Source organism: Ovis aries, chromosome 22, assembly GCF_016772045.2.
Source record: "Ovis aries strain OAR_USU_Benz2616 breed Rambouillet chromosome 22, ARS-UI_Ramb_v3.0, whole genome shotgun sequence".
Classification (NCBI taxonomy): Eukaryota; Metazoa; Chordata; class Mammalia; order Artiodactyla; family Bovidae; genus Ovis; species Ovis aries.
Window position 1 is genome coordinate 22,059,814 of NC_056075.1, and position 25,781 is coordinate 22,085,594.

At 41.3% G+C, this 25,781-nt stretch overlaps 1 protein-coding gene across 15 annotated transcripts in view; it reads left to right on the top strand.

The window, feature by feature from the left end:
* Nucleotides 1–22,938, top strand: part of BTRC (beta-transducin repeat containing E3 ubiquitin protein ligase) — a 182,670-nt gene extending 159,732 nt beyond the window's left edge. For all 15 annotated transcript variants that reach the window (XM_042238873.2, XM_042238875.2, XM_060405138.1 and 12 more), the window contains 10 exons: nt 317–503; nt 5,058–5,154; nt 5,763–5,900; nt 6,375–6,493; nt 8,171–8,420; nt 8,908–9,026; nt 10,238–10,348; nt 11,736–11,814; nt 16,224–16,416; nt 18,313–22,938. In XM_042238873.2, coding sequence (XP_042094807.1) covers nt 317–503; nt 5,058–5,154; nt 5,763–5,900; nt 6,375–6,493; nt 8,171–8,420; nt 8,908–9,026; nt 10,238–10,348; nt 11,736–11,814; nt 16,224–16,385 — 1,262 coding nt within the window. In that variant the 3' untranslated portion in view covers nt 16,386–16,416; nt 18,313–22,938. The remainder of the gene's footprint in view (nt 1–316; nt 504–5,057; nt 5,155–5,762; nt 5,901–6,374; nt 6,494–8,170; nt 8,421–8,907; nt 9,027–10,237; nt 10,349–11,735; nt 11,815–16,223; nt 16,417–18,312) is intronic.
* Nucleotides 22,939–25,781: the final 2,843 nt, after the last annotated feature.

Genomic DNA, 25,781 nt, shown 5'->3' on the forward strand with positions numbered 1-25,781 from the left:
GATAGATGTGAATTGTTTTCTGGAATCCTTTTTATTTTTAATGTCTTGGGGGGTTTGCTGGTTGTTAGTTTTCACTTCCTTATCTAAAGGAAGATGGAAAATACTGTTCATTTCTGTAACCTTATAGAAAAATTATTGACACTCATTTTAGCCAAGTCTGTTTGAAAAAGAAACTGGACCACACTAGGGACAGTGATGTGCCTTCATAGCAGAATAAATGCTGTTCCTGTTTAAAGGACTTTCTGTTTAAAAAAAAAAAAATCATTCACCACCATCCATGTCTTTTTTTTTCTTTGCCTCCTCTCCCCACCAAAAGCTCGGGGTTTAGATCACATTGCTGAGAACATCCTGTCATACTTGGATGCCAGATCACTATGTGCTGCTGAACTTGTGTGCAAAGAATGGTACCGAGTGACATCTGATGGCATGTTATGGAAGAAGCTCATCGAAAGGATGGTCAGGACAGATTCTCTGTGGAGAGGCCTGGCAGAACGAAGAGGCTGGTGAGCCTTTTAACATTCTTACTCTTTAGAGAGCTACAGGATCTGGCCTTTCACTCTACGGAATACAGTATTATTGGGAACCAGCAAGACCACTTATCTTTTGATACACTGATTTTGCTCTTTTATAGCAAAAAGTGTTAAATAGTTGTTCATGTACTTGGCAGTTTTTCTTTTGACCAGTCACTCATAAGTGATATAATAATGTGTTAATGCTGCTTTGCAAGAAACGATTAAAAAAAAAAACTACCAGCTCTCCTCTTTGACTGTTTTCTTTTTCAGATTTTTTTGCCTTTAGCCTTTGCCTGTGGTATTCTATCAACTTTGTAATCAAAATTATTTTTATGCCCAACTAGAATAAGAACTCAAGCCTTCAGAAAGAGAAGAAATTGGAATTTAGTATAAATCATTGTTTCTTTTTAAGACTCTTAAATTTTCTCAAGATTTTTTACTGCTTAATCCTGAATCCTGTAAGACATTATGTAGTTACCAGCCTGAGAGCAACAGAATTCCCCAGTTTTGTTCTTGTTCTTTTAATGTAATGGTACCATTTCTTTAGAACTTCTGGAAGATGTCTTCTATATATAATTTTCTCTTGGATGATTCTCTATAATGTCATTTTTAAAAAGTTGGGTGTGAATACTTCATAAATAAAATAAAGGTGGTGACATATTAACTATTTTAGTTGATAGTGATGCACCAGCAGGCATGTGTATGCTCAGTGATATCCTGAGCAATTAATTTCATGAGTTGTTTATCTTGGATCATGAAGAGATACAGAACAGTTAAGAATGGAGAATCAGCTTTTCTTAACAATTTTTCATAAAAGTATAGTTGGCTCCCTTTTTTTGCATCTTTTAAATTCATTAATGTACAATAAATATAATGACCTCCAAATATTATACCAAGTAATTCAAGAGATTTCTGTCATTCTGGCTATTAGAAGGTTTTAAAATTTCTCCCAAATTCAATTAAATTAGGAGGCAAATACCAGGGAATTTTTGGCTATAAAAAATTGCATAAATGAAAATATATTATTATTTCTCCTTCCCAAGTATGTTTCTCTTACTTTCACTTATTTCACTGTATGGAAGAATGGAAACCTTATCTTTGATAACTTAATTCATACTTTGGAAATAAACTATATTGTATAATAAAGTAAAAGACTATATAGGTATATGCCATTCAAAGTCTATCATTTTTTTAAGCATGTCAGGACTAGCCTTAGAAAGGAACCAGTTGCTTACTTGGGAAAATTTTAGGGCAACTAGGAATATTCCTCTACCCTTCGAGGGGTGGGGGAAAGAAAAGAAAATCTTCTCCAAATAACTTCTGACCCAAAATTTCACTTGTAGAGATGCATTCTCATAGCTTATAAAGGTTTTGTTCCCTGTTAAAATGTACTTTGTTCCCATTTGGACTGTAAATGACAATAAACTTTTATCAGATGTTGAGACTTTACAGTCTCTTTTTGAAGTCAGGGAGAGTAAGAAGTAGATGGGCAAATCTTGACAGATATGTATGAAAATACCAAAGATAAAAAGCTTCAGAATTATGCTTAGGGTTAATTAAACCCTAAAAGAGGGTTTAAACCCTTAAAGAGGGTTAAAGATCTCTTATGTTAGTTTCACAGAAGAAAAAAAAAAGATCATTGAACAGGTGGCTTCTTGGCCTTTTAAAAGGGTATGTAAATGAAGGTATAGCTGAGAAATAATTTAGGATCAGCACTAATTATCACTCTTTCTCCTATCTCTTCAACCACAGAAACCCATTCCTACTCTTTTGAGTATCCTTTAGAGTTCTGACTGTATTCCTTTGTCTTTGGCCATATATATCACCTTAGCTTGATATAGATCCCTGAGATTTCAAATATTTGTTCACCCCATGAAGACTGCCTCTATTATCCCCTTGACAGTATGTGGCTGCTTATGTTTACGTGTTGCCTTTCTTCTTGTGTTAGTAGTTCTTCCTCACTTTAAAAAACAATAGTCTGAAAAAAAAAAAAAAACAATAGTCTCTAATCACTTTTTCATTTTTCTCTTGCAAGTTGTCTTACTAAGCCTCCTTTGTCAATAAAGCCTTTCTGTTATATTGCCTCTCCCCAAATGCTGTCTTTGAAAACTTCTTCCATTTCCTTCAACCAAAAATAAATAAATACAGTTTTCTAAAAAAGCTTTGAGTTTAATTTCTACTCTACAGTTGTATTTTATATCTAGATAAATTTGACAGTCTCCCCCTAGGACGTGAACTCTTATTTTCTCTCTTGAATAATACTGAAGATGCTCTCTCCGCTTAGTAATGGTAACTCTTAAAAGTGTAATAAAAGACCACTTGGGATAAGTCCATTTTCTTAATCAGCAGATCACATTTTATGATAACATTCTGAATTTAATATTTAGCATTTATCATGTTCTCACACTCTTAAAAGTACTAGGCATTTCACATAGAAGTGGTCCCTGTTGTCAGAGAGCTTCCATCGTGAAAGGTTTTGACTTATAAAATAGATATAGACTGAACAACCAGTTTTCAACATTTAGCCATCCTTTTTTGTAGCACCTTTAACTTGAAGAAAGTCAGATGCTTTAGCATGGCAAGATAAATACAGTGGGATAGAAAATGAGATCAGAGGTTTACAGGATTTCTCTTTCCTGAGAATGTAGAGGAGTTTCATCGTATATTAAAAAAAAATCCTGGGGTCCCTGTATGCAATTGCCAGAGGCTAAAAAGAAAATAAGAATGAGGAATGGTGAGCTTTGAGAGACAATACAGTAGTTAAGAGTGTGACCTCTGAAGTCAGACTTAGATTCAAATCCTAGGTCTTCTCACTAGCTGTGTGACCTTGGACAAGTTGCTTAGCTTCCCTGACATTTGATTTCTTCACCTGCCAAATGAATATAGTTATTCTTAACCTCATTAAAGGATGTCAACATTGAAACTATTAAATTGTAATTATTAACCAGATTTTGGGGGGGGCGGGGGGCCCTTGCTATGGCGGCTTATGGGATCTTAGTTCCCTGCCCAGGGATTGAACCTGGGCACCTGGTAGTGGAAGCGCTGAGTCCTAACCACTAGACCACCAAGGAGTTCCCTAATAACCAGATTTAGGACCTCTTCATTCAAAATTTGTTTGCCTACAATGTATTTATAGAATAATTATTGTTTAGAAAACTGTATCTTTAAGCCCTAATTATTTCCAAATGTGTCTTGTTTATCCCTTTCTTTGTTTTGGTGTATCATGCTTCTTGCTCCTATTATAGTCCCTTTAAAAAGACAGTTATTTTAGCCTCTCTGCTGTGGATTTCCCTTTCTGTATCAACACAGAAGTCAGAGCCAGCTAGCTTCCTGATAGGAAATTTTCTCAACTAATTTTCAAGGTGTATAATAGGAAGAGGGCAGGGGAGAAGTGCTCCTGGAGACATTGAACAATTAATTATATTGTAATGGAGCTATAGAGGGAGGCGTGGATGACTGGCCCAGAGAAAACATGATTTCTCTGGTGCCAGGATTACACTCAGAGGCATTTCTGCCTGTCTCCACTTTGCAAGGCACAGTGCCAGTGAGAACAGCAGTTAGTACACCCATAGTGGGGTTTACTAGCTTCCACACCGTGTTTGGTGGGTTCTTAACTTCAGGATGAGGAATTAAATTTTTTACCCAGCAGGAAGTGATTGCCATTTACTGATTTTTTTTTTGTAGCAAAGATCTAGCTTGGGATATGAGTATTCCAGAGATGTGCTGTCATAAGGAAGGAGATGCTAACAAATGTTGCTCACTGGAGTCAAGGAAAGGCAATAAAATCCATGTATGTATGTACATAGCCAGGAACACACCTGTGAAAGTCGATTTTGTGCCTTAGACTTGACAGCACAGTGCTCTCAGGCATTTTTTTTTTTTTTTTTCTGCTTTCATACTTGCTGCTAGACACTCCTGTGATCCCTTTGTTTTCTCTTGAAATTGCTCCTTTTAAAGCATACCAGCAGCCTGGGTGCCTGAGTCACCAATACACCTTTCTGCATATAACTGGAGACTAGTAAAAGTTAACTCTGTGACACAGGCATTCCTGCTGCCCACAATGCTAGGCTCCACTACACTGGCACAGCTTTACTCAATGAAGGGAAGTCTGTGGGGCATGTGCCTAGTTCAGTGTTTGTAGTTATCACCACTAACAAAATTTTCATAAGGTAAGGCCAGTAAGCCTGTCTCTACAGAGGCCTGATAGTCAGTAGATGAATTGTGACTATAAACATTCCATTTGTCTATTGACATAATATTCCTGAAGGCCTGACACTCTGATGTCCTACACTAGAAATCATCATGTTTTACCCAAAAGCAAATCATTGTTGGCAGAATTCCTTTAGCCCAGAAAGTTGCTCATTAACATGGGAGCAACTTTCAGGGAGTTGCTCCTGAAATCGAGTTTAGCTTCACACTTCTCCAGCCTAGTTATGGAGATTATATGGAATGGTAATTGTGAAAATGCTTTGAAGAAATAGGAAGTACCTTGTAAATGTATAGGGGGGATATGATTTTTACTGAGAAATATTTGTTGTGTTTTAGGGGACAGTATTTGTTCAAAAACAAACCTCCTGATGGAAATGCACCTCCCAACTCTTTTTATAGAGCACTTTATCCTAAAATTATACAAGACATTGAGGTAAGAATCTATGTATATTTGGGTATTTGCCAAATACTAGAGAATCATCAACATTCTTCAGTAACAGCATTGTTACAGCAAACCCATTAGGGTTTATTGATGTGGGTTAAAAATCAATTTCTTTACAAGTGAATAGGGTAGGTAAAATATAGTAAATAGCCAGGCAAAAAATGTAAAGCTTTTGAAAATTGTTTATTGATAGATAAATAGTTTAGAGAGAGAATATGATAATAGCAGTGGAAATGTTTAAAAGTTGCACTTATAAACCATTATTCAAATATCTTCTGAATTGAGTCTCTGTGGAAGTTCACTGGTAGAAATGCCACCTCAAATGTAAGATGAGCACTGAGTAGCTAACCTCATGTGGTTCATAGCTTCCCCTCTGTTGGCGAACAGTCTCTCTCCAGAAGGTTTATTATTTAGTCGAACAAGTTATATACAGGAGAGTTCTAGGAAATAAATCTTTAATTACTTTGCAAATGAAAAAGTGTTTTACAACGTTAAATAGAAGCTTTTCTAAAAAATGCCGTAAGTTCTGCATATCCAGTAAAACACTGAGCATCTAGTCCTTTCCTAATTACTACTTCTTTACCATTCCTTCTTCTCAGACAATAGAATCTAATTGGAGATGTGGAAGACATAGCTTACAGAGAATCCACTGCCGAAGTGAAACAAGCAAAGGAGTTTACTGTTTACAGTATGATGATCAGAAGATAGTAAGCGGCCTTCGAGACAACACAATCAAGGTGAGGTCTCTTCAGTTATGGGGAGGTAGCTGAAGGGGTAAGGATGACCACAGTGTAAAGCAACCCAAAGCATAAACTCTAAACGATATTTCCAGAAAGTGGAAGTTTTAGATTATTTCCAGTCCAAAAGCCAAAATCATTTCCTTAAGGGAAAAATGCCTGCTTCTCCCCAGAAACTCATACATATGGATAGTGCTAGGGTTAAATTCTCCTTGAAGTGCACTGAATGGGCTGTTACTCTTTTGGGCCCTCACATAATTATAGGCCAACCCTGTTCCTGAATGAAAAGGGTCAAGTCTGCATTATACTGAAGCCACATATGTAGAAGTGCTTAGCTCTACCTGCAGGAAAGAGTGCATTCCACACTACTCTGGGCTTTGATTGTTTGGGGGAATCAAATATATAATAGAGCCTGCAAGTCTCTGCACCACCCCATTATCATGGTGATCAAAAGGATCTTGTTTGCCATCCTAGATCTGGGATAAAAGCACATTGGAATGCAAGCGGATTCTCACAGGCCACACAGGTTCTGTCTTGTGTCTCCAGTATGATGAGAGGGTGATCATAACTGGGTCGTCGGATTCCACGGTCAGGTAGAAACTTTCAAATGATCTTTTGAACTCTTGAGATATCAGATTCACTCTGTTCTGCCTTAGATAGTGATTTTGTTTGTATCTGCATGAACACAATTATGAAACTTCATAACCAAAGAAGAATAAGCAATCAGCTCCCCCCATCACTGTGTCAGTCTAGAACTGGAAGACTTGATTTAGGAATGGTTACGGTAAGTTTACATTTTTGTACATTTAAGAAACTACATATTATGTTTTTGTTTGGGGGAATCATGTATTATAGAAACTTGGTAAACTTTGCACTTTTTACAAAAACCACCTCACAGGGGAATGACATGAATGGAATGAAGCCTTCCTTTCAGGTGGTTATAACTGTAGTACAGGCATGCATTATCTCCTTTAAAATGTGTACAGGTGAGCAATACTCTCTCTTGCCAGCCCCTCCCCTGCTGTCCCTGCAGTTTTTAATTGCAAGCTTCACTCTGGGAGGGGCCTTCAATTTCCAGAGGCGTTAGTGATTTGATGACACAGCCATTATGCTGCTGGAGTCCAGTGTAGCTTGAGTTCTGGGTACCAGCAGAACTGCTGGAAACCTCTGTTAGGAATTTTGCCTTGAGCTAAAGGATTTAGCAAACATAATGCATCAAAAGTAACTTTAAAAAAATAGGGAGAAAAAAAGCAGTTAACGGCATTGTTAGATTCTCTGAAGTTAAATGTTTACCATTCCAAATTATCCTCTGTGAATAGAAAGGGCTATTCGCATTTTCTTGTCTTTTGACTTAAAGGCATAGCAAATTCAGTTCATAGAGTTATCAGCATTTAACATTTATTGGTGCTTGTGGAGTGCCTTAAGGAAGTTTAAAGATTGTAGAGGCTAACATCATTTATTGAACAAGGGAAAAAATGATTTTCAAAGAGAGAGGGTTAAATTGGAAAAAAAATAAAATGTATTGTAAAAAAACAAAGTAAGTATACAAAATGAGTGATCAAAGTAAAATACACCTTCACAAAAATTTCTCAAGCTATCTAAGGGTCCTGCACTCTGCTGTGAAGCCCATATTTATATTGGGGTGGCTGGTCTTGATCCCTACACTCATTCAGAGCACAGAAATGGGGCCTTATGTTTAGAGTCTAGGTAATTTTACGCCTTGATCTGTGTGGTGAAAACTAAGGCCCAAGGCCATCAAGCTCAAATCCACAGTACTAAGTCAGTCTATTACAGAAGATTCTTGGCCTGTGTCAGTTCTAGGACCCAAGGGCTATTTGTGGGACCACCAACGCTGCAGTTATTAGCAAAATTCCCACCAGTTTAAAATGTATCAGATTAAATGTCAGAAGGTTTATGATAATCTTGAAGTTTGGGAACAATTTGCTGGTGATGGTTGCTGCACCCTCATTTCAGCACCCTGCAGCTAGCCCAGATTTCAAGTTGTGTGTCTTAAGGATTGCATACTGGCAGTATCCCATCCCCTTCCTCTTCCCGCTTTCCCAGTCCAGTCCTCTAACTATCACTTCCCCATGGTCCATTAGTACACTTCACCTCAGCTCAACTTCAGAGCTACAAAAGGAGAGTAAGGTATACCATTAACTGGGAGAAATAGGGTGGGAGTGGTGGGCAGTGAGGTAATCCAGTACTTAAAATAGATTGTAGCATGAATTTCACCACAATCTCAGATAACCGTAATATTTTTGTTCCAGGGTGTGGGATGTAAATACAGGTGAAATGCTGAACACATTGATTCACCATTGTGAAGCAGTTCTGCACTTGCGTTTCAATAATGGCATGATGGTGACCTGCTCCAAAGACCGTTCCATTGCAGTATGGGATATGGCCTCCCCAACTGACATCACCCTCCGCAGGGTACTTGTCGGACACCGAGCTGCAGTCAATGTTGTAGACTTTGATGATAAGTACATCGTTTCTGCATCTGGGGATAGGACTATAAAGGTAATGAGGCATTTTTCAGTAAGTCCCCACCTTAGAGTAGGGGAGTTCATATGGATATCTTCTCAAGGACAATTTTATATTTAACCCTCACTGTAGAATACTTAATATTTATTTAAATCAGATACTAGTTTATGTAATGAATCAGATAGATCATGTGACAATTTGGGTTAGGTTTTTATTCCTGTAAATAATGGTGAGTATGAAAAAGGCAGGGGTAATTTTAGGTTCAAGATTTGTCTACAAGGCGAGATTGACCCCATAAGAGCACATCAACCTGAGGATTTCTCATATGATAGCAACCAGCTACAAATTAGCCCTATATTACTGTGAATTAAACTTGTCATCTGGGATTTGACTTGGATTGGTTTAAGACATTGAATTTCCCCTGCTAGTTCAGTCCCATTTTCTGCTTCCCTAAAACTGCAGTTGCCATAGATTTTACTAATAAAAGCACCAAATCAACTGCCAAATGCCATTTCTGTTTCAGGTGTGGAACACAAGTACTTGTGAATTTGTACGGACCTTAAATGGACACAAACGCGGAATTGCCTGTTTGCAGTACAGAGACAGGCTGGTCGTGAGTGGCTCATCTGACAACACAATCAGGTGAGCAGCAGGTGCCCTTGCCCAGAAGGGATTGCTATTATCCTGCCATTTATTGTTTGTGCACAGACCAAAGGAATTGTCAACTGTGTTCTGTTTATAATAAAACATTTTTCAGTTTTCTGTGGCTTCTTACAGGTTAAAAGTTTGCCCCAAGCAGAGAGACGGCACAGCAAAGCCTTTTGTTGATGTGTTTCCTTCCTGTAATAGTTTTATCACCAGATAGACCTATTTAAAAGGAACTTCTTGAATGAGGAAGTGAGCAAGAGAAATAAAAATGGAGGTTGAAGGCCCTTCTCTAAATTTCTCCTGTCTGCAGTTGATAAGTGCTAATAAACAGCTAAAGGGCTTTTCTCTTTGCCAGTGTTTTTAAAAAAAGAAAATAGATTTGTTCCCCTACTAGAAGTTGTACAATTTTGGGTTTTTTAGCATTACATAATGGGCCAGGGACCTACCAGTCTTCGAAATTATGAACAACTTATGAAGAATCCTCAAATTGAAGTACTTTTCGGTGTTTTCCCTTCATGAAAATGAATGACACACATATGCATAGAATTTGAAAGATTTATCAACCCTCTCCTCTCCTTCAAAGAAGTGCTAAGGGAATGAAAAAGCCATTGAAAAAACGACAGACAGACATTGTTATATCTAAGGAAATTAGCATTCCTAGAAATCATGTGGATTGGTCAGAAGGCATACATAATTTAAATTGGTATATAAAAATTTTTGAGAACTTACTTTGCATTTCTATTATATGAGAAAAACTGTCCTGAACAGTGGGGTGAAAGCTGAGGGTGTCCTCAGTGATAGAGGTACACATATTTTGTGAGAGCAGGATGTCACCGTTCCTGTATCTCATTCTTATTTAATTGTGGTTTCCAGAAATATTATGTTTCTTGGCTTGGCCCTTTCCTTCTTAGGCAACTGTGTACATTAAATTCATCTTTTATATTCCTTGGTGACCCTGATTATAGGTTTATATGAAGCTTGATGCTTTAAAAATATTTACAACATATTTGAACTTAAATCGTACATTTTTCTGCTTCTATGGCAGAAAGTAAATAAATTACACTGAAAGTAATATATTTGTATATGAGTGTTGATTGGTTTTTATATTTTGGATATTTTAAAAGACATACGATGTATGTTGTTATAACATTCCAAGCTTAGAAAAGAATGCATGGAAATTCACTCCACTCAATGTTCTCTTTCAGATTATGGGACATAGAATGTGGTGCATGCTTACGAGTGTTAGAAGGCCATGAGGAATTGGTGCGCTGTATTCGATTTGATAACAAGAGGATAGTCAGTGGAGCCTATGATGGGTGAGCGTGCTGACAGGGTTTTTAAAAGTTCTCTTAATCCCCCCTGCCTTAGAATGTTAAACATAGCCTTTCCTTGTCTCCAAAAGATTATAGATATCACAGAAAGAATCTGATACAGTATTCTTGTGTCTAATCCATGTATTCACATCTCCTTTGTTCACTCTTTTCCAAATAATCTTCGCAGTCATTTAATTATACTTGTTTGCTCATGATTTTCATTAGTATTTTGGATTTTTTTTCATATATTTATTTTGCCCTATAAAGCAGAGAACTGGATAAACCCTAGTATATCAGGATATGGATATAAAATAGTGACTTGTTAATAAAATTGAAATGTTGGAGGATAGTATCTTTGGAGGGGACTTAGTATACTGCTGGCATTTCAGTCACAGTGCATTAAATAATCTTTACTTTCCTTCAGTCTACTTTCCAGTGGTTACAGACTCCGTTCATGTTGTGGATGGATCCCACATCCAGCGACGCTAATGAGCACATAGTATATTCTTACAAGAGAGAACTCATTTATGAAATGCTGTCTGTCATTTCTTCTCATCAGGGTGCCTGATGTGGAGGACAGGAAGGCCACAGTTCAAATATTGGCAGCTTTTTAAAAATATCAGAAACTAACTTACAACTTTATCTTAGTTTACGAGCTGGCTATACTTGATTCATTAAGACGACTCAAGCAGCAGTAAGTGTTAACAGACCCATTTCCTCTGCTTTGAGTCAGCCGTCACTGTCAGACCCTTGGGAAGTTGTTGGGGGTATGACTACATGTTTCAGCTAAGTCCAAGGCTGTATTTTTCTTACTGCCCTGGTTTTGATCTGTACCCTTTTCTTGGGTTTTGTCTGTTACTTACCTTGAGGATACAGGACATAAAATCGATTCATAGAAGGGCTAAACTTTTCTTATTTAAATATTGCTTATATCAACTCAGAGTCTTACATGGACCCCAGTCCTCTGATATGTGTGACCTGGGCCACTGTCAGAATTGACCAGAAAAAAAATGCCTCAGAGTTATAGGTTTCTAGCTCTAAGTGATCTCATCTACTATTAAGAGTTCTAATATATAAGAACGCCTTTTGGCCCCAAAGTATGGTGTGACTTCACTGTTCACTCTCTTCAGTTTGTTTAAAGCTAACCTATTTCTTGTTTTTAGGTTAATCACATACATTTTCCCCTTTTAAGACTTAATAACCTCTACCCAAGAATGAATGCATGAACTGAGTCTCCAAATCAAAAACGTTTTTATATATCCTGTGAGCTGCATTTATCGTATCAACTATCTTCACCATATATATTTATTGCCATGACTTCTTGCTATTTTTCTTGTGTCCCTTTAATTTTGCTCTTTATTAAGATTTTGGTCCCCTTTTTGATCTTTAGAAAAATTAAAGTGTGGGATCTTGTAGCTGCCTTGGACCCTCGTGCACCTGCAGGAACTCTTTGTCTACGGACCCTTGTGGTAAGAGCCTTATTGTTTAGAGGGGTTTGAGGAGCAGGAAGGAGAAGAAATTAACATAGATGTGCTGTGGAATACAGATCTGGATTTGATAGTTAGAACCTCACAAAGTCTACTACTAAGTGGAAAGGCAACCAGTACTTGACAATAAAATATGTTTATATAGCTGCCTTTCATCCAAAAGTGCTTTAGAGACTGTGTATGGAGAAGAATGTGGCAGCTGTTCAACAGCTGCACAGCAACTCTACACAACAGTTTAGTACAGGAAGTGAATAAGAATTCTGTATCCACTAGAAACAGTAGGGGGTACTTGGGGAGAGAGAACATAATGACTCAAATTGGAACCTGTCCAGAATCTGAGGACCTGCACACCTGTGCCTGCAAAAAGTGCCACGGGAGGCTGCATGAACCCCCTGATCCGCCCCTGAGTTCACTTCCCATTTAAGGAATGATGCCTCCAGCAATTTGAATCCTGTCTCTTTTATTCTCTTACACCCCCTGGCCCAAACATCTTGACATTTGGAGAAAGACATGACTTAGAAGGAAGAATGTCACCTCGAAAGCACCAAGTTCTTTTTCGTGGTGTTAGCCAAAGGCCCAGATCAGAAAATGGCCCCAAGGTTTGAAAGCTGCTTCCATGACAGAAAGAGTAGGTGGGGTATCATAGAGGACAGAATCTTCTGCACAACTCAGGAAAAGATGAGAGCAAGGATTTGAAGCCCATCCTGAATCCTGCCTCTCAGCACTTTAGGCAGCCTCTGCTCTGGAGAAGAGAGCGATACTTTTGTCTTCCTTGTTGAATGTAAAGCTCATTCTTTTAGCACTAGACCTGTTTTACCTGCATGATTCACATACAGTTTTTTTTTACTGTAGACGTTCATTTGATTTTTGAACTATAATTTACATACAGGAAAATTTGTTCCTTTTTTTCGTGTACTTCTATATATTTTGCATAGAAATTTGCAGTTTTGTAAACCCCATACTCAAGAACAGTTTCATCACCTTAAAAATGATACCCCTTCATATTAATCCTCTCTCCTCAACCCCTAGCTACTATCCCTGTAGTTTTGCTCTTATAAGTGTCATATAAAATTATATTAATGTAGCTTTTGAAAAGAATTTTATTTATATTTAATCGTGGCTGTGCTGGGTCTTCACTGCTGTGTGGGCTTTTTCTCTAGTTGCAGCGAGTGGGCTGCTCTCCAGTTGCGGTGCTCAGGCTTCTCATTGCTGTGGATTCTCTTGTTGTGGAGCATGGACTCTAGGCACATGGGCTTCGGTAGTTGCTGTGCGCAGGCTCAGTAGTTGCGGATCCCAGGCCCTAGAGCACAGACTCAGTAGTTGCAGCACACAGGCTTAGGAGCTCCACAGCGGGTAGGATCTCCTAGACCAGGGATCAAACCCATGTCTCCTACACTGGCAGGCAGAGTCTTTCCTGCTGAGCTACCAGGGAAGCCCATATTTATGTAGCTTTTTGCATTTTTCTTTTGTGTCACTTCTTTTGAGATTGATTCACATTGTTGCATGTGTTAATACTTTGTTCCTTTTTATTGCTGAGTGGTATTCCCTTGTGTAGATGAACCAATTTCTTTCTTCATTTACCAGTTTAAGGACATTTTTGGAATGTTTTCAGTCTTTGTGATACTGAAAACATCCCAATAGAGGCTTTTGTGTGAACGTTTTTTTCTTTCATTTCTCTTGGGTAAATACCTAGAAGTATGATTTCTGAATATACATTGAAATTTAAAAGGAACTACCAAGCTATTTCCCAAAGTAGCACTTGGGGAAACTATTTCACATTTCCACTAACAATGTGTCAATGTCCTATTTTTCCACATCCCTGACAGGACTTGGTTTTGTCAGTTTTTAAAAACATTACAGCTACTTGGGTGGGTATGTAGTTTTAATTTGACTTTCTGTGATAGCTAATGGTATGAGAACATCTTTTCCTGTGCTTATCTTCTGTTGAAGTGTTTTCAAATCTCATCCTCATTTATTTATTGAGTTGTCTAAGTTTTTTTAAATAGATTAATTGTGATATAATTGACATACAATAACATGGACATATTTAAAGTAAAATGCAACTTAATAAATTTTGACATATATACAAACAGTGACATCATGCCAACCAAAGAGTGACTATATCCTCATGCCCACAATTACATAGTAATCCCTCCTTCCCTTAACAACACTGAATCTTCTTCTAAATAAAGACCACTTATTTAGGCCTTTTTAAATTTCTCAGCAACGTTTTATAGCTTTCAATGTAAAGGTTTTATATGTCTTTTGTCATATTTATCCATAAGTATTTCTTATTTTTAATGCTATTATAAATTATATTTAAGATTTTTCATTTCTGGATTGTTCATTGCAAGATATATAGATACACTTCTTCTTTTCCAATCTGCATACTTCTCATTTTTCTTTTTTTTGTTGTTGTTGTATTGACCATCAGTACAGTGCTCAAAACAGTTGGTAAGAATGGATATCCTTATCTTTGGGAAAAGGTATTTGGTCTTTTACCATTTTATATAGATATATGTTAGCTAGGATTAGGAGATTCCTTCCAGTTCCTAGAATACAGAGCTTTTATTAGGAGTGAATAGGGTTTAGTTGGGAGAAGGCAATGGCAACCCACTCCAGTACTCTTGCCTGGAAAATCCCATGGACAGAGGAGCCTGGTAGGCTGCAATCCATGGGGTTGTGAAGAGTCGAACACGACTGAGCGACTTCACTTTTCACACTCATGCATTGGAGAAGGAAATGGCACCCAGTCCAGTGTTCTTGCCTGGAGAATCCCAGGGATGGCGGAGCCTGGTGGGCTGCCGTCTATGGGGTCGCACAGAGTCAGACACGACAGAAGCGACTTAGCAGCAGCAGCAGCAGGGTTTAGTTAAATGCTCTTATGTGCGTCTGTCAAGTTGGTCAGTGTGGTTTTCACCTGTATTCTGTTAATTGTTATGTTTTTGAATATATTGAGTTTTGAATATTAAACTTTGTATCACTACAGATCCCATAGACATTAAAAGGATTATAATAAAGGAATGCTATGAACAATTCTGTGCCTTCCAAACTGATAATCCAGATGAAATGGACCAATCCCTTGAAAAATACAATATTCCACAACTTAGGAAGAAATAATCATTCTGGATAGACCTAGCCTTATTAAAGAAATAGAATAAATAATAACTGTCCAAAACAGAAAGCACCAAGCCCATATGGGCTCACTGATGAATTCTACCAAATGTTTAAGGAAGAAATTATACCAATGCTCTATCCTTTCCTCCAAAAGATAAAAGCAGTGTGAATATTTCCTACCTAATTATGTGAGGCTGGCATTACCCTAATCCTGAAACCAAACAAAGAAAACTACAGATATGTCTACCAATATGTCTTATGAACACAGATGATCATGTATCTCATGAGCTTATTTACATCTTGTAAAGAATGTGAAATAGTGCAGCCTCCATGGAAAACAGTATGTATGCTTAGTCGCTCAGCTGTGTCCAACTCTTTGTGAACCCATGGACTATATAGCCCACCAGGCTCCTTTGTCCATGGGCTTTTCCAGGCAGGAACACTGGAGTGGGTAGCCATTCCCTTCTCCAGGGGATCTTCCCAACCCAGGGGTCGAACCTGGGTCTCTTGCATTGCAGGCAGATTCTTTACCATTTGAGCCACCAGGGAAGCCCAGTTCCTCTGTGTGTGTGTGTGTGTGTGTGTGTGTGTGTGTGTGTATGTACACAGAGAGAGAGAGAGAGAGAATAGAATAGAATATTATCCAGCCTTAAAAGAAAGGAAATGCTGTCATACGCTACAACATAGATGAAACTTGACATTATTCTAAGTGAAACAGGTTTATACCTGCTTCTTAGAGCCAGTTGTTAGATTTTCATGAATTCTGCAAGCTGGTTGAACTCAAGATAGCTAGCTTGAAATTAGCTAGGATAGAAATTTTTAGACTGTAAAATGTGGAAATGCTTTTACAAATTGGGGATAGTTAATTGATAAATACATACCAACACAGTACTGCTTATTGCTCATCAGCCCTTGGCCTATGATTGTAATAGAATCCTAGAGATACAGAGAAGAGGATGAAGCCTGAGAGGTACTGAGGAATGTTCTCATTGAGGCTAAAGTCTAGGAGAGTTAGCAATGAGAAACTTGTGTACTGTTTGACATGTGTCAGCTCCAGTGAATATTACTTTGACTATATATGAAATCAGCTACCCAATATTTGACTTTTATATCCTGCCTTTAATCCAGATTAAGATTTTTATTTGTATTCTTGAAATGGTCAAGAAGACTATCAGCTTTAGCCTTTCTATAGACTCCTTTTGACATGTTGCTGAATTTGTGTTTTTTTTTTTTTTATTTTGAATAGTTCAAAAGTTCTGTTTCTGCTTCTTTAGGAGCATTCTGGAAGAGTTTTCCGACTCCAGTTTGATGAATTCCAGATTGTCAGTAGTTCACATGATGACACAATCCTCATCTGGGACTTCCTAAATGATCCAGCTGCCCAAGCTGAGCCCCCCCGCTCCCCTTCTCGAACATACACCTATATCTCCAGATAAATACTCATACACTGACCTCAGACTCGCCCAGGTATGAAAAAGAATTGTGTACATAGCACTGAGGGTAAGCAGTGGAACACTGGCTGTAAGGTATTGTGAGTTCATGGAGCCTTCTCATGCCCTTTCTAACTCCAAGTCCTATAATACAGAAACTGACACCACGAGACAGGGCTGGGCTGCACACCGGATGCTGCCCTTGATTGAGGTAACCAGCTTCGGTCCTTAGATAATTCTTGAGCTAGACCTCGATGATCCAAGTGTAGTAGAACTAATATTCCTGCCTCAGTCATCTAGTCGCATTGTTAAGGAAATAAAATGAGATTTAAATCAGTTTCAAAACTAAGAGTATTGACCCCAAAGCCTATGGCTTTGTAATTCCCAGATTACTCTAGTACCTACAGTGGAGACCCTTTAACCCAAGTAGATAATCTGATGTTGGAAAGAAAAGAATCCCTTGGCAAAATAGCACACAAGGCTGCCTTCTCATAGCTCTTGTCAGTGTCATTTGATTATAAAAGGTGGCTTTTCTCCATCCCCCTTATCTGCATTCCCTGCCCCCTCCAACTGTTTTTTGACCTTGGAAGTAGCTCTGGAGTTGGTGAGAATTCCGATATTCTCCCACTCAAGTCTCTGTCCTGTCTCTGGGGCAGAAGAAGATCCTAATGTTCATCTTAACCTATATCCCTGGGACCCTCAGATCATACCTGATGGTCCTGAGCAGGTCAGATATAGGTCATCACTGGTTTGGGAAAACTGTACTAGCTACTGGGAAATATTGCCGTTATTGTGATTTCTCATTTCCTATACTTGCCTCTGTTCTTGTGGCAGAAGCACACATTCAGTACACTCTTCTGCATATCTTTCTGCAGTGGTTCTTCTGAACAGAGTGTTTTAAGCCTTGCTTCATTCAGTACTCACTTCTCTCACAGAGGATGTGGCCGCTTTCTCAGCCAAGGCACAGAGGCTAGCCATGTGCCCTTGGGCAAACAGCTTCCCCGAGCCTTAGTTTCCTTGAGAATTGTAATACCTACCATGCAGAGCTGTTGTGAGAATCAAATGTTATGCGTAGAAACCTTAGTGCTTAGCACAGTGCCTAGCACATAACAGATTCTCAATAAAAAAAGTAACCATTAATTAGTAGCAATATTGAAATTGTCATATAGGTATCCCTTCCTTTTGCCAAAATATTATCCTCCTCAGATTTCAGTGGCATTTTGGCTCTCTGATTGTTTACATTTCCTCCTTTGTCTCACTCCTGAAACTTAGACATCCCCTAAGAGTCTGTCTCAGGCTTTTCTTCCTTACCTGAGTTCCTTTCTTTGGCTCCCTTATCTCTCCCCAAAGCTTCAGCTCTCATCTCCAATTTGTATGTTTAGTCCCAACCTCTGCCTTAATCTCTAGGCCACATTTCCAGTCACTACCTACACACCTGTCCTTGACGGTACCAGGGGCGCTTCTGGGGCACACATCTAACACTCAGGCTCTCCCCTCATCTACACTACCAGTGCCCTCCAGCCAAGCAGCCAGAGAGCTTCACCCTTCTCCCCCACTTTTTTTTTAGTGGCATACTGCATTCATGGCCACTAAGGCCGGAACCTCAGAGCTGTCCTCACCTGCTCTACCATTATAGGAAGCAGGTGGAAGCTCAGTGCTACACCCACCATAGTCACTGTTAGTCTCTAAACATCAGAGTCACTCTGCATGAGCACTTAGAGTCCTGAGCCTGTCAGTGAGCCCTGCTGAGCCCCCAGACAGGCCTTGTAGCCTTTGACAGAAACTCCTGTGTGGCATGGACAGAGAGCAGGTATTAGGAAGGACCTCTGAGCCTTTCTCCCAGTTGACAGCTAGTTTAATATTCTTTTCCTCTTAGAGAAAGTGAGAAATTCAGGAAAAGGGACTAATGACTCTGTGCTCTGTTTCCACACAGGACTCATTAAAGTTGCGGTATTTAACATATCTGCCAATACCAGGATGAGCAACAACAGTAACAATCAAACCACCACCCACTTTCCCCGGACTAGCTGAGGAGCGGGGCTTTAAGACTCCTATTGGGACACAGTTGGTCTGCAGTCGACCCGGGATGGTCTACTCAGCACAGCTGACTTCTTCCGTGCTGCTATCAGAAGATGTCTTTTATCTTTTGTGAATGATTGGAACTTTTAAACCTCACCTCCCCTCCTTCTTTCCCCTCAGCACCTGTTTTTTCCTCATTTGGTTCCAGACAAAGATGACTTATAAATATATTTAGTGTTTTGCCAGAATCTCTCTTGCTTTGCTGTTAAGCAGAAGAACTAGTTTCCCTGTGTAGCCAACTGGGAGAGAGCCACTTCTAGGGGACGGGAGATGCAGCTTCAAGCCAGACAGCACCCAGTGTCTCCCTGTAAACTGCAGGCATGCCCAGCACCCAGCAGGACCTGCCCCAGCCCCACTGTGCTTAGGAGGAGGCAACTGTCCGTGTAGGCTCTGGGGCAAGAAAGAAAGGAAACAAGAATATACACCCTGGAAGATCTGGGCCTCTTTCCTTCCATCTCTTTCTCTGTTTCTGTCCCTCTTGCTCCCTGCTGTCCCACTCGCCTTCAACATGTTTCTCTGCTCCACCTGAGAAGAAAAAGTATGAAGAAAGTATCCTCAGTTATCATGAGGCAAATGAGGAAATGCAATACTTAGAAGAGTTAAAATGCTCTTCAGTCAAAATTTCAAACCCAGGTTTTGGCCACAAGTGACCCTTTGTGGCAGCAATGGATTCTCAAACATGGGACTCATCATATTTGCAACTCTTCTCTCTTCCCCTTGTTACACACCCCACCCCCACCCCCGGAAGGGAGGTGGCAGAAATTTCCTGGGCTCCATCAATGGCCACATCTTTTCTGGACTCAGCAGTCTCCTGGATTCCATGTAGAGTGTGGAAAGGAGTTGCTGATTGCATTTCCTCTCATTAACAATTAGATGTGTAATAAAAAGCATTGTACTTCATCTTAAATCACTGCTAAGGCTCAGCCTACAGAAAGAACTGAAATGGCCGGAGCCAGTTGCTCGGTACTTTCTGCATAATGCTTCGCGTCTCTGATTTCTCTATCAGGGCCTGCGAGTACCCAAAGCACCTGTCTCTTTGCCAAGACCATGATCAGACTAGCTTACCAGGTGGTCAGGACTAAAAGGTGATGATGTCTTTTTCACTTAGGCCAGTAAATATCGTCCCTCAAAAATCAAGCTAATCATCTCAGCCTTGCACTGCAGAACTTTCCTTCTGCTTTTCCAAACCTGGTATATATAAAAGGCAAAGCTGCCAGAGAGAGAGAATCAGGGTGAAGTTTGGCATACAGGGTTTATTAATGGTGCAGAAACTGCCTTCTCTTTACTTTTCTTCCTCCTCCTGGCCTTATTTTACTCTCCACTCTCCCCAGCCAATAAAATTTCTCTGGCAGTTGGTGAGCAACATAAACAAATGAATTTCAGCAAGGGCCAAGGCTGACCGGTAGGAGCTTCAGGTGATGGCATGTGTGCCCCCAATCCGGGAGCTCAGGGAGTACTATCCATGTGTGCCCCACTTGTTTCCAGGTCAGGAGTGGGCCTGCACCAGCCATTTCATCGGACACAGACACACCCATCAACAGCCGCAAGGCCCAAGGCAGTCTCAAGGGTCCCTTGGAAGCTGAGTTGACAGGCCCATTGTTTCCATTACTAATCAACGCAGTTAAGTAATAGAAAAGCCTCTTATAACCAGCTGCTGTAAAATTTCAGTGGGAGCCTGTAGCAGGTGACCTTTAGACAGGCCACTTTAGTTCAGCAAGGGAGGCGGGGAGAGAGAAAGCCATCCTCACTCTTCCCTCTGCTTTGCCAGAAGGAATCCTCTTTCCAAAATGTGCCCAGACTGAATGTTTTTGCATAGTGAGAGGCAGACTGTGCATATGCATTTTCCCTTTCCCGCTTTATGAGTGCTTTTAAGCTTTTAGTAACAGGTTATAGAGAGAAAATATTTTCCAATGTAATGATATGTCATTGCCAGGGAAATATTTTCTGAGTATAATTCCCTTACCAACTACCCACATGCTAGAGAAATGTCTTCTATTTAGCCACTATCAGGGTTCCTTGTCTATTGTCTTGACTATTAATGGATTTTGATTGATTAAGGATTTTCTATAGATGAGGCAGAGGGCTGACCACCCTGAAAAACACCCAGGTCAGGCACTAAAGAGGCAGTGGATTTTGACCTGTTTCAAAATATTGTCCAGTAGCCATAACTTTACCAGCCCTTCTCTTATATGCTGCTATTCAGAAGTGGAACTGTGGAATAGTCATTGGTGCCCAGGGTTTTGCTCGCCCATCTAGGTTTAGTGTAAGGTATGTTGTTTCTAAGACCATTTTGGGAGCTTGTCCAGTACATCATAAATGAGATCAAGAGTGGACCCTGCAGTCTGGAGCCATGAGCTCCATCAAGGATATTCTGCAAGTTGTCCTCTGCTGCTGTTGGAAATGGGAATGAAGTTAAGTGGTCTGAAAAACTTGAGTTAGTCACATTTCTCAGCTCGGGGGGTCATTTACCAGTTCATTGTAGAAGAAATAATCAGGTAAGTAGAAGTTCATTTCCAGAGAAGGTAAATCCCACTTACCATCTCTGCATGATTTCAGTGGGAATTGATTATCACTAATCCCCAGCTGGGCTAGAATAAATGTAAAGTTTGACCTTTTTAAAAAGGAAAGAGAAACAAAGTCTTAACACCACCAAAGAAATGGTAGAAAAGGAAGTGAAGGTGTCTCTGGGCTCTTCCCCATTGTAGATTAGTCTCTTCTCACTAAAATTCCAGTGTGGGCCTGCCAGCAACATTTCGTAAAGATAGAGGAATCGTGTTCAGAAGCAGGCGAGAGCATGTGCATGCCCCTGCACCGGTTGCTCTGTGGGCACTTGTGAGTTCTCTGTTCATACTGGGGCTTCTTGGACAAAACCAGCATGCCTTGCTACATGTGTGTATTTCCATTGCTGAGAACATCCTTTGACTTCCCTATGTGCAGTTTGAAAGTTGACATGAATTGTGAATGGGAGGCCTTTTACACTTGTCTCTTGGCAAAATTCTTTCCAATGACTCTTCACCAGAAATTTCAGAGACAGACTCTGGAATTCTACTGACAAGTAATAAAGTCTGGCCCTCATAACTTGTTTTGGGGAAGGATCCTGGGACCCCTGAATCATTCTGTTTTCTGCTTGAGTAAGAAAAATCCTTTTTATTTTTCTTTTGTAAAACCAAAAGTTGAAGAGAAGAAAATATGCACTCTTTGCCATTTCCTGGTACCCACTGGTTTGAACAGCTGTGGTTACTTAGCACTTGGTTATATGTGGAAAGTCAGGGCTTTGGGTGGAGTGGCCGGGGAGATATTAGAATATTAATAACTAGGGCAACGTCTTCTTCCCTAGAATTATAGACTTTTGTATTGTTGACCTTCTTGGCATCCTACATGGTGAAACCTTCCTGCCTAGAATAGTTCAGGCCAGAGAGGCTAGGCTGCAAACTTGGTTCTGGAGGAATCCAAGGTTCTTCCAGGTGTAAAAGGGGATGTTTAGATGCCCACCACCTGTCTGATGATCAGGTTTGCCATATGACTTTAATCCACATTTCTGATCTCCTCCTCCATTTCTCTGAGTTCAACAGACTGCCCACGATCTGGAGAACATGAAAAGGTGCCCTTGCTTTTCTTTGCTTTCCTCTCTTCCCTTCTAGAGTAACCCTCACTTCTATCAAGTGTACCCGAACCTGCAGGCTGAGTTCATCTCCCCAGACTTCATACACACAGCTGATCGCTGACAGACCACAAGCCCCTTACATTATCCACAGACTCAACATAATCTGTGCCAAAAAGACAGCCGTCTCTTAGTAGAATAAAGCTAAGTTTCGCTTCTTGTTATTTTTACCTGTAGTTCATTTGTGACTTTAGAATCCTTGAAATTGAGGAGAGAAACCAAAAAAGTGTGATTATGGCTACCTGATTTCAGGTGGAACTTAATGCATTGATATCCAGAAACCTCTTCTGTTGGAAATTGAGTACCCATGATCTAAAGTTTCCTGGAGGTGGATGACATCTGCCAACATCTCTCCAGCCCACCCTTAGCTTCCGATTGGTTCTGTGGTTGTGTGGGTGTTCAAAGGTCAGTGCAGTAAACAGCATTATGAAGCATCACTTCCCCTCTGTCCCTTTCCCTTTCTTGGACATTGATGGGGAAAAAAAAAGGTTAGATCTCTGGGTACCAAGGACACTAACACTTTCCCAAATCAGTGATCACTCAAGCCCAATGCAGACTGTTCTGAGGGATGTTCACTTGACTCCAGCTGTGGGGCAGGCCTGGCAACAAGTGGGAGCCTCCCTGAGAGCTTTTGCTCAGCCTTTGTTCTCTAGACTCTTCAGTACCGACTGCTTTGACTTTTGTGATTATGTTATGGTGATGTGTAGTCAATGTACTGATATGTTCACAACCTAGAATCATGATAATATAGTGTGGTTTTTTTTTAACTGTTCAGAAAAAAAAAAGGTAACTTAATTACAAATATAAGATTAAAGTGAATTTTCTGGGTGTCTTGTCTCTTTACCCCAACATCAAAAGGACAATGACTTTTTCAATATAGAAATTGAGGGAGTAAACAGAGACCTTTTAAAGAAAATCTGACATGAAAAAACAACATTGAGAGGAGTCAGGGCCAAATGGTATAAGTAAATGTGGGGACCCAGGCATACAATTAAGTGTTCCATGTTGAATTAAAGCCAAGGTGATGTCTAATTTGGGAGCTGGTCACCATAGTGGCCTACCAACCTGAGCCCAGAGCTTAAGTTTTCTTCTGCCTCATCAGGTGAAAAAAACTTGGGTTTCCCCTGCATCTCATTTGATCGATTTTGAGATGGCAGAGCTCACATTTGGGAGCAATTTCCAGAGAGATTCCAACAAGCTATAAAAACTGGGTTTGACTGGGGAAACACCCTTCTTCCCTTCTTGAATCAAACCTAGGGGAGTGGGTACCAGGTTGCAACTAGACCCCTCGCCTTGTCCCTTCTGGTGTCATAAGCAAGAACTTTGGCAAAGTTAACCTATCCTTGTTTTGTATCTATGGGCTTTTAGTGGTGATCCTGCCTGCCTGAGCCAGGCTCCCTGGCTTGCGGTCCCTGGATTGACAACTGCGGTCATTACAGCCTTCTTGGGCTGTTAGATGACAGGACCGTGGTGCCGAACTATTCCCTGCTAGAACAGGAGCATGTCAGAGCATCAGGTGCACCGTGACGTTGTGCAGATGAGGGATGTGAGGAACAAGAAAAGGAGCTCTCCACACTGCCGAGACCACACTGGGGTCTCCTCCCTGAGGGTGAAGAGAGACGAGGAGGAGTCAGCAGAGACCACTGGGGCCACTGGCATTGGCTCAGTGGTCGCTTGTAGGCTGGACGTCTGAGCCCAGAATTGGGCAGAGGCTGGGCCTCGAGGGTTATGGGTCTCACCTTGAAAGCCAAGTCAGATCATTCCCCACAGGAAGACGTGTCTAGGGCTCACCTTGGAAGACACCCTGAAATCAGTTTCCTAAAGCAGTGCTGGGCCTGGACTCCCTCTCCCCTTCAAAACCTAAAGCTCTGCCACCATCAGCAATGACTAGGGAGGAGACCTCTCTTCATCCTGATTGGCTCTTGCCAATTAAGAGCATTTTATTAGGCTGCTAATTAAAGGTACTTTGTTAGCAGCAGGAGAGGCCGGGTGGGTGCCTGGTGAGACGAAGCAGAAGCCAGGAGAAATCGTTTTTCCTCCCCCCCACGGAAGCAGAGCCTCTCAGGGAACCCTCTCAGTCCCCCAACCTCTCCCGCTGCGCCTACCACACCCTTTGCTTTCAATTAGTGACTCTGAGGGGAGTGAGGTCATTACCAAGCCCAGGTGGAGAGCCCTCCCCTGCCTCAGGCCAAATGAGGCCTTGGGTAGGGGAGGCTGTCCCAGTCCCCATGTGCCTGCGTACCTCCTTTGGTGCTTTGGAGCCAGGGCCCAAGAAAGGAGAAGCCCGCAGATTGTGTTTGTTCTCCCCACTGAGGAGTGGCCCGTGGGTCCCCATCACTCAAGACTACTGCTAACTTGGTCACATGGTGTGACTCTCTATGCCCTCTTCCTCACCAAAGTCTCAGCAGGTGGCTAGGAAATGTGACCTTCCTATCACTTTGCAAGTGCTGAGCCCACTTAGACCCAGAGTGGGTCCAGGAAAAGGGGCTGAGGATTTTTCTAGCCCAGCCATGCAGACCCTGAGACTCCTCTGGTCTGGGACACTTAACCCTGCCTGGCCCAGCTCAATGCCAGGAAAGTCTTCCTCCAGTAAAGAAGGAGGGCCTGGCTATGACTTAGCACCTAGGGCCTGGTATGCAGGGTCAGAGTTACCCCCTAGCCAGGACCTTCCCTGTCCCATCTTGCTGCCCTCCTCACCCCCTCACTTAACTGCAGAATTAGCACGAGCCTCAGCTGGGAGGGCAGATTTATGGCTGGGCCTGCCTCCTTCCATTTAACCCTAGGCCGGCCCGGGCTTCAGACACTAAATTAGATTTTTGACAATTAGAGAGACTAATGGGCACATAGCCATCCCCAGAGCCAGATATCCAGCAAGGCCATCCTTTAATATCCACCACTGGCCAGCCAGCCCCTCCCTGGCCACCCTCCTCTCTCCCCTGTTGGGTGTTTCTCTCCCATGCCCAGCATCTCTTTGCCCAGGCTCTAAATGCACTTCAGAGGTTTCTCTGGTTCATTCTCCCTGCATTTCTTACCCTCTTCTTCCCACCCCTCCACGAGTACCAGCTCAGCTCTGGGGCTCTGCCTCTCTTCACCCTCCACTCACATTTCCTCTGCCTTCCCAAGGGCCCATCCCTCTGCAACCTTTCTGTTGGCCCCTAGCAGACCACAAGCCCCTTGAGGGCAGGGGTTTGTGTCCTACCTGTATCCAGCATGCCTAGCAACCAGGGTGCGTAACGTTCATCATTTTTGGGGCCCATCTCCCTGCCTCCTCCATCTGAGTCCCTGAGTCTCTAAGGCGTGCCCATGCTGCCCTCCTGGCCACAAGCCCAGCCCTGGCTCTGGCCTGGGTCGTCTTCAGCGTGGGCTGAGTCCTCTTTCCTTGCAGCACCTCAGTTCTGGCCAGTCTTGGGCTGGGTGGGTAATGAGATTGCAGTAAGTGGTGCTGAGGGTGGAGGGGAGCTGCTCACATTCACTCAGGCAGACTCATAGCTCTGTCAGGCTGATTGGTCCTGAGTGGAGGCACAAACGGCCCCCCATGGACACACTGAGATTGGTTATAAAATTACAAGCATTTGTTCTGCTGTCAGTAGCCTTCCCTCCCTCCCCTCTGCCTGCCTGCCTGGCTCCCCACCACCCCTCACCCAGCCCTCTCTCCCCTGGGG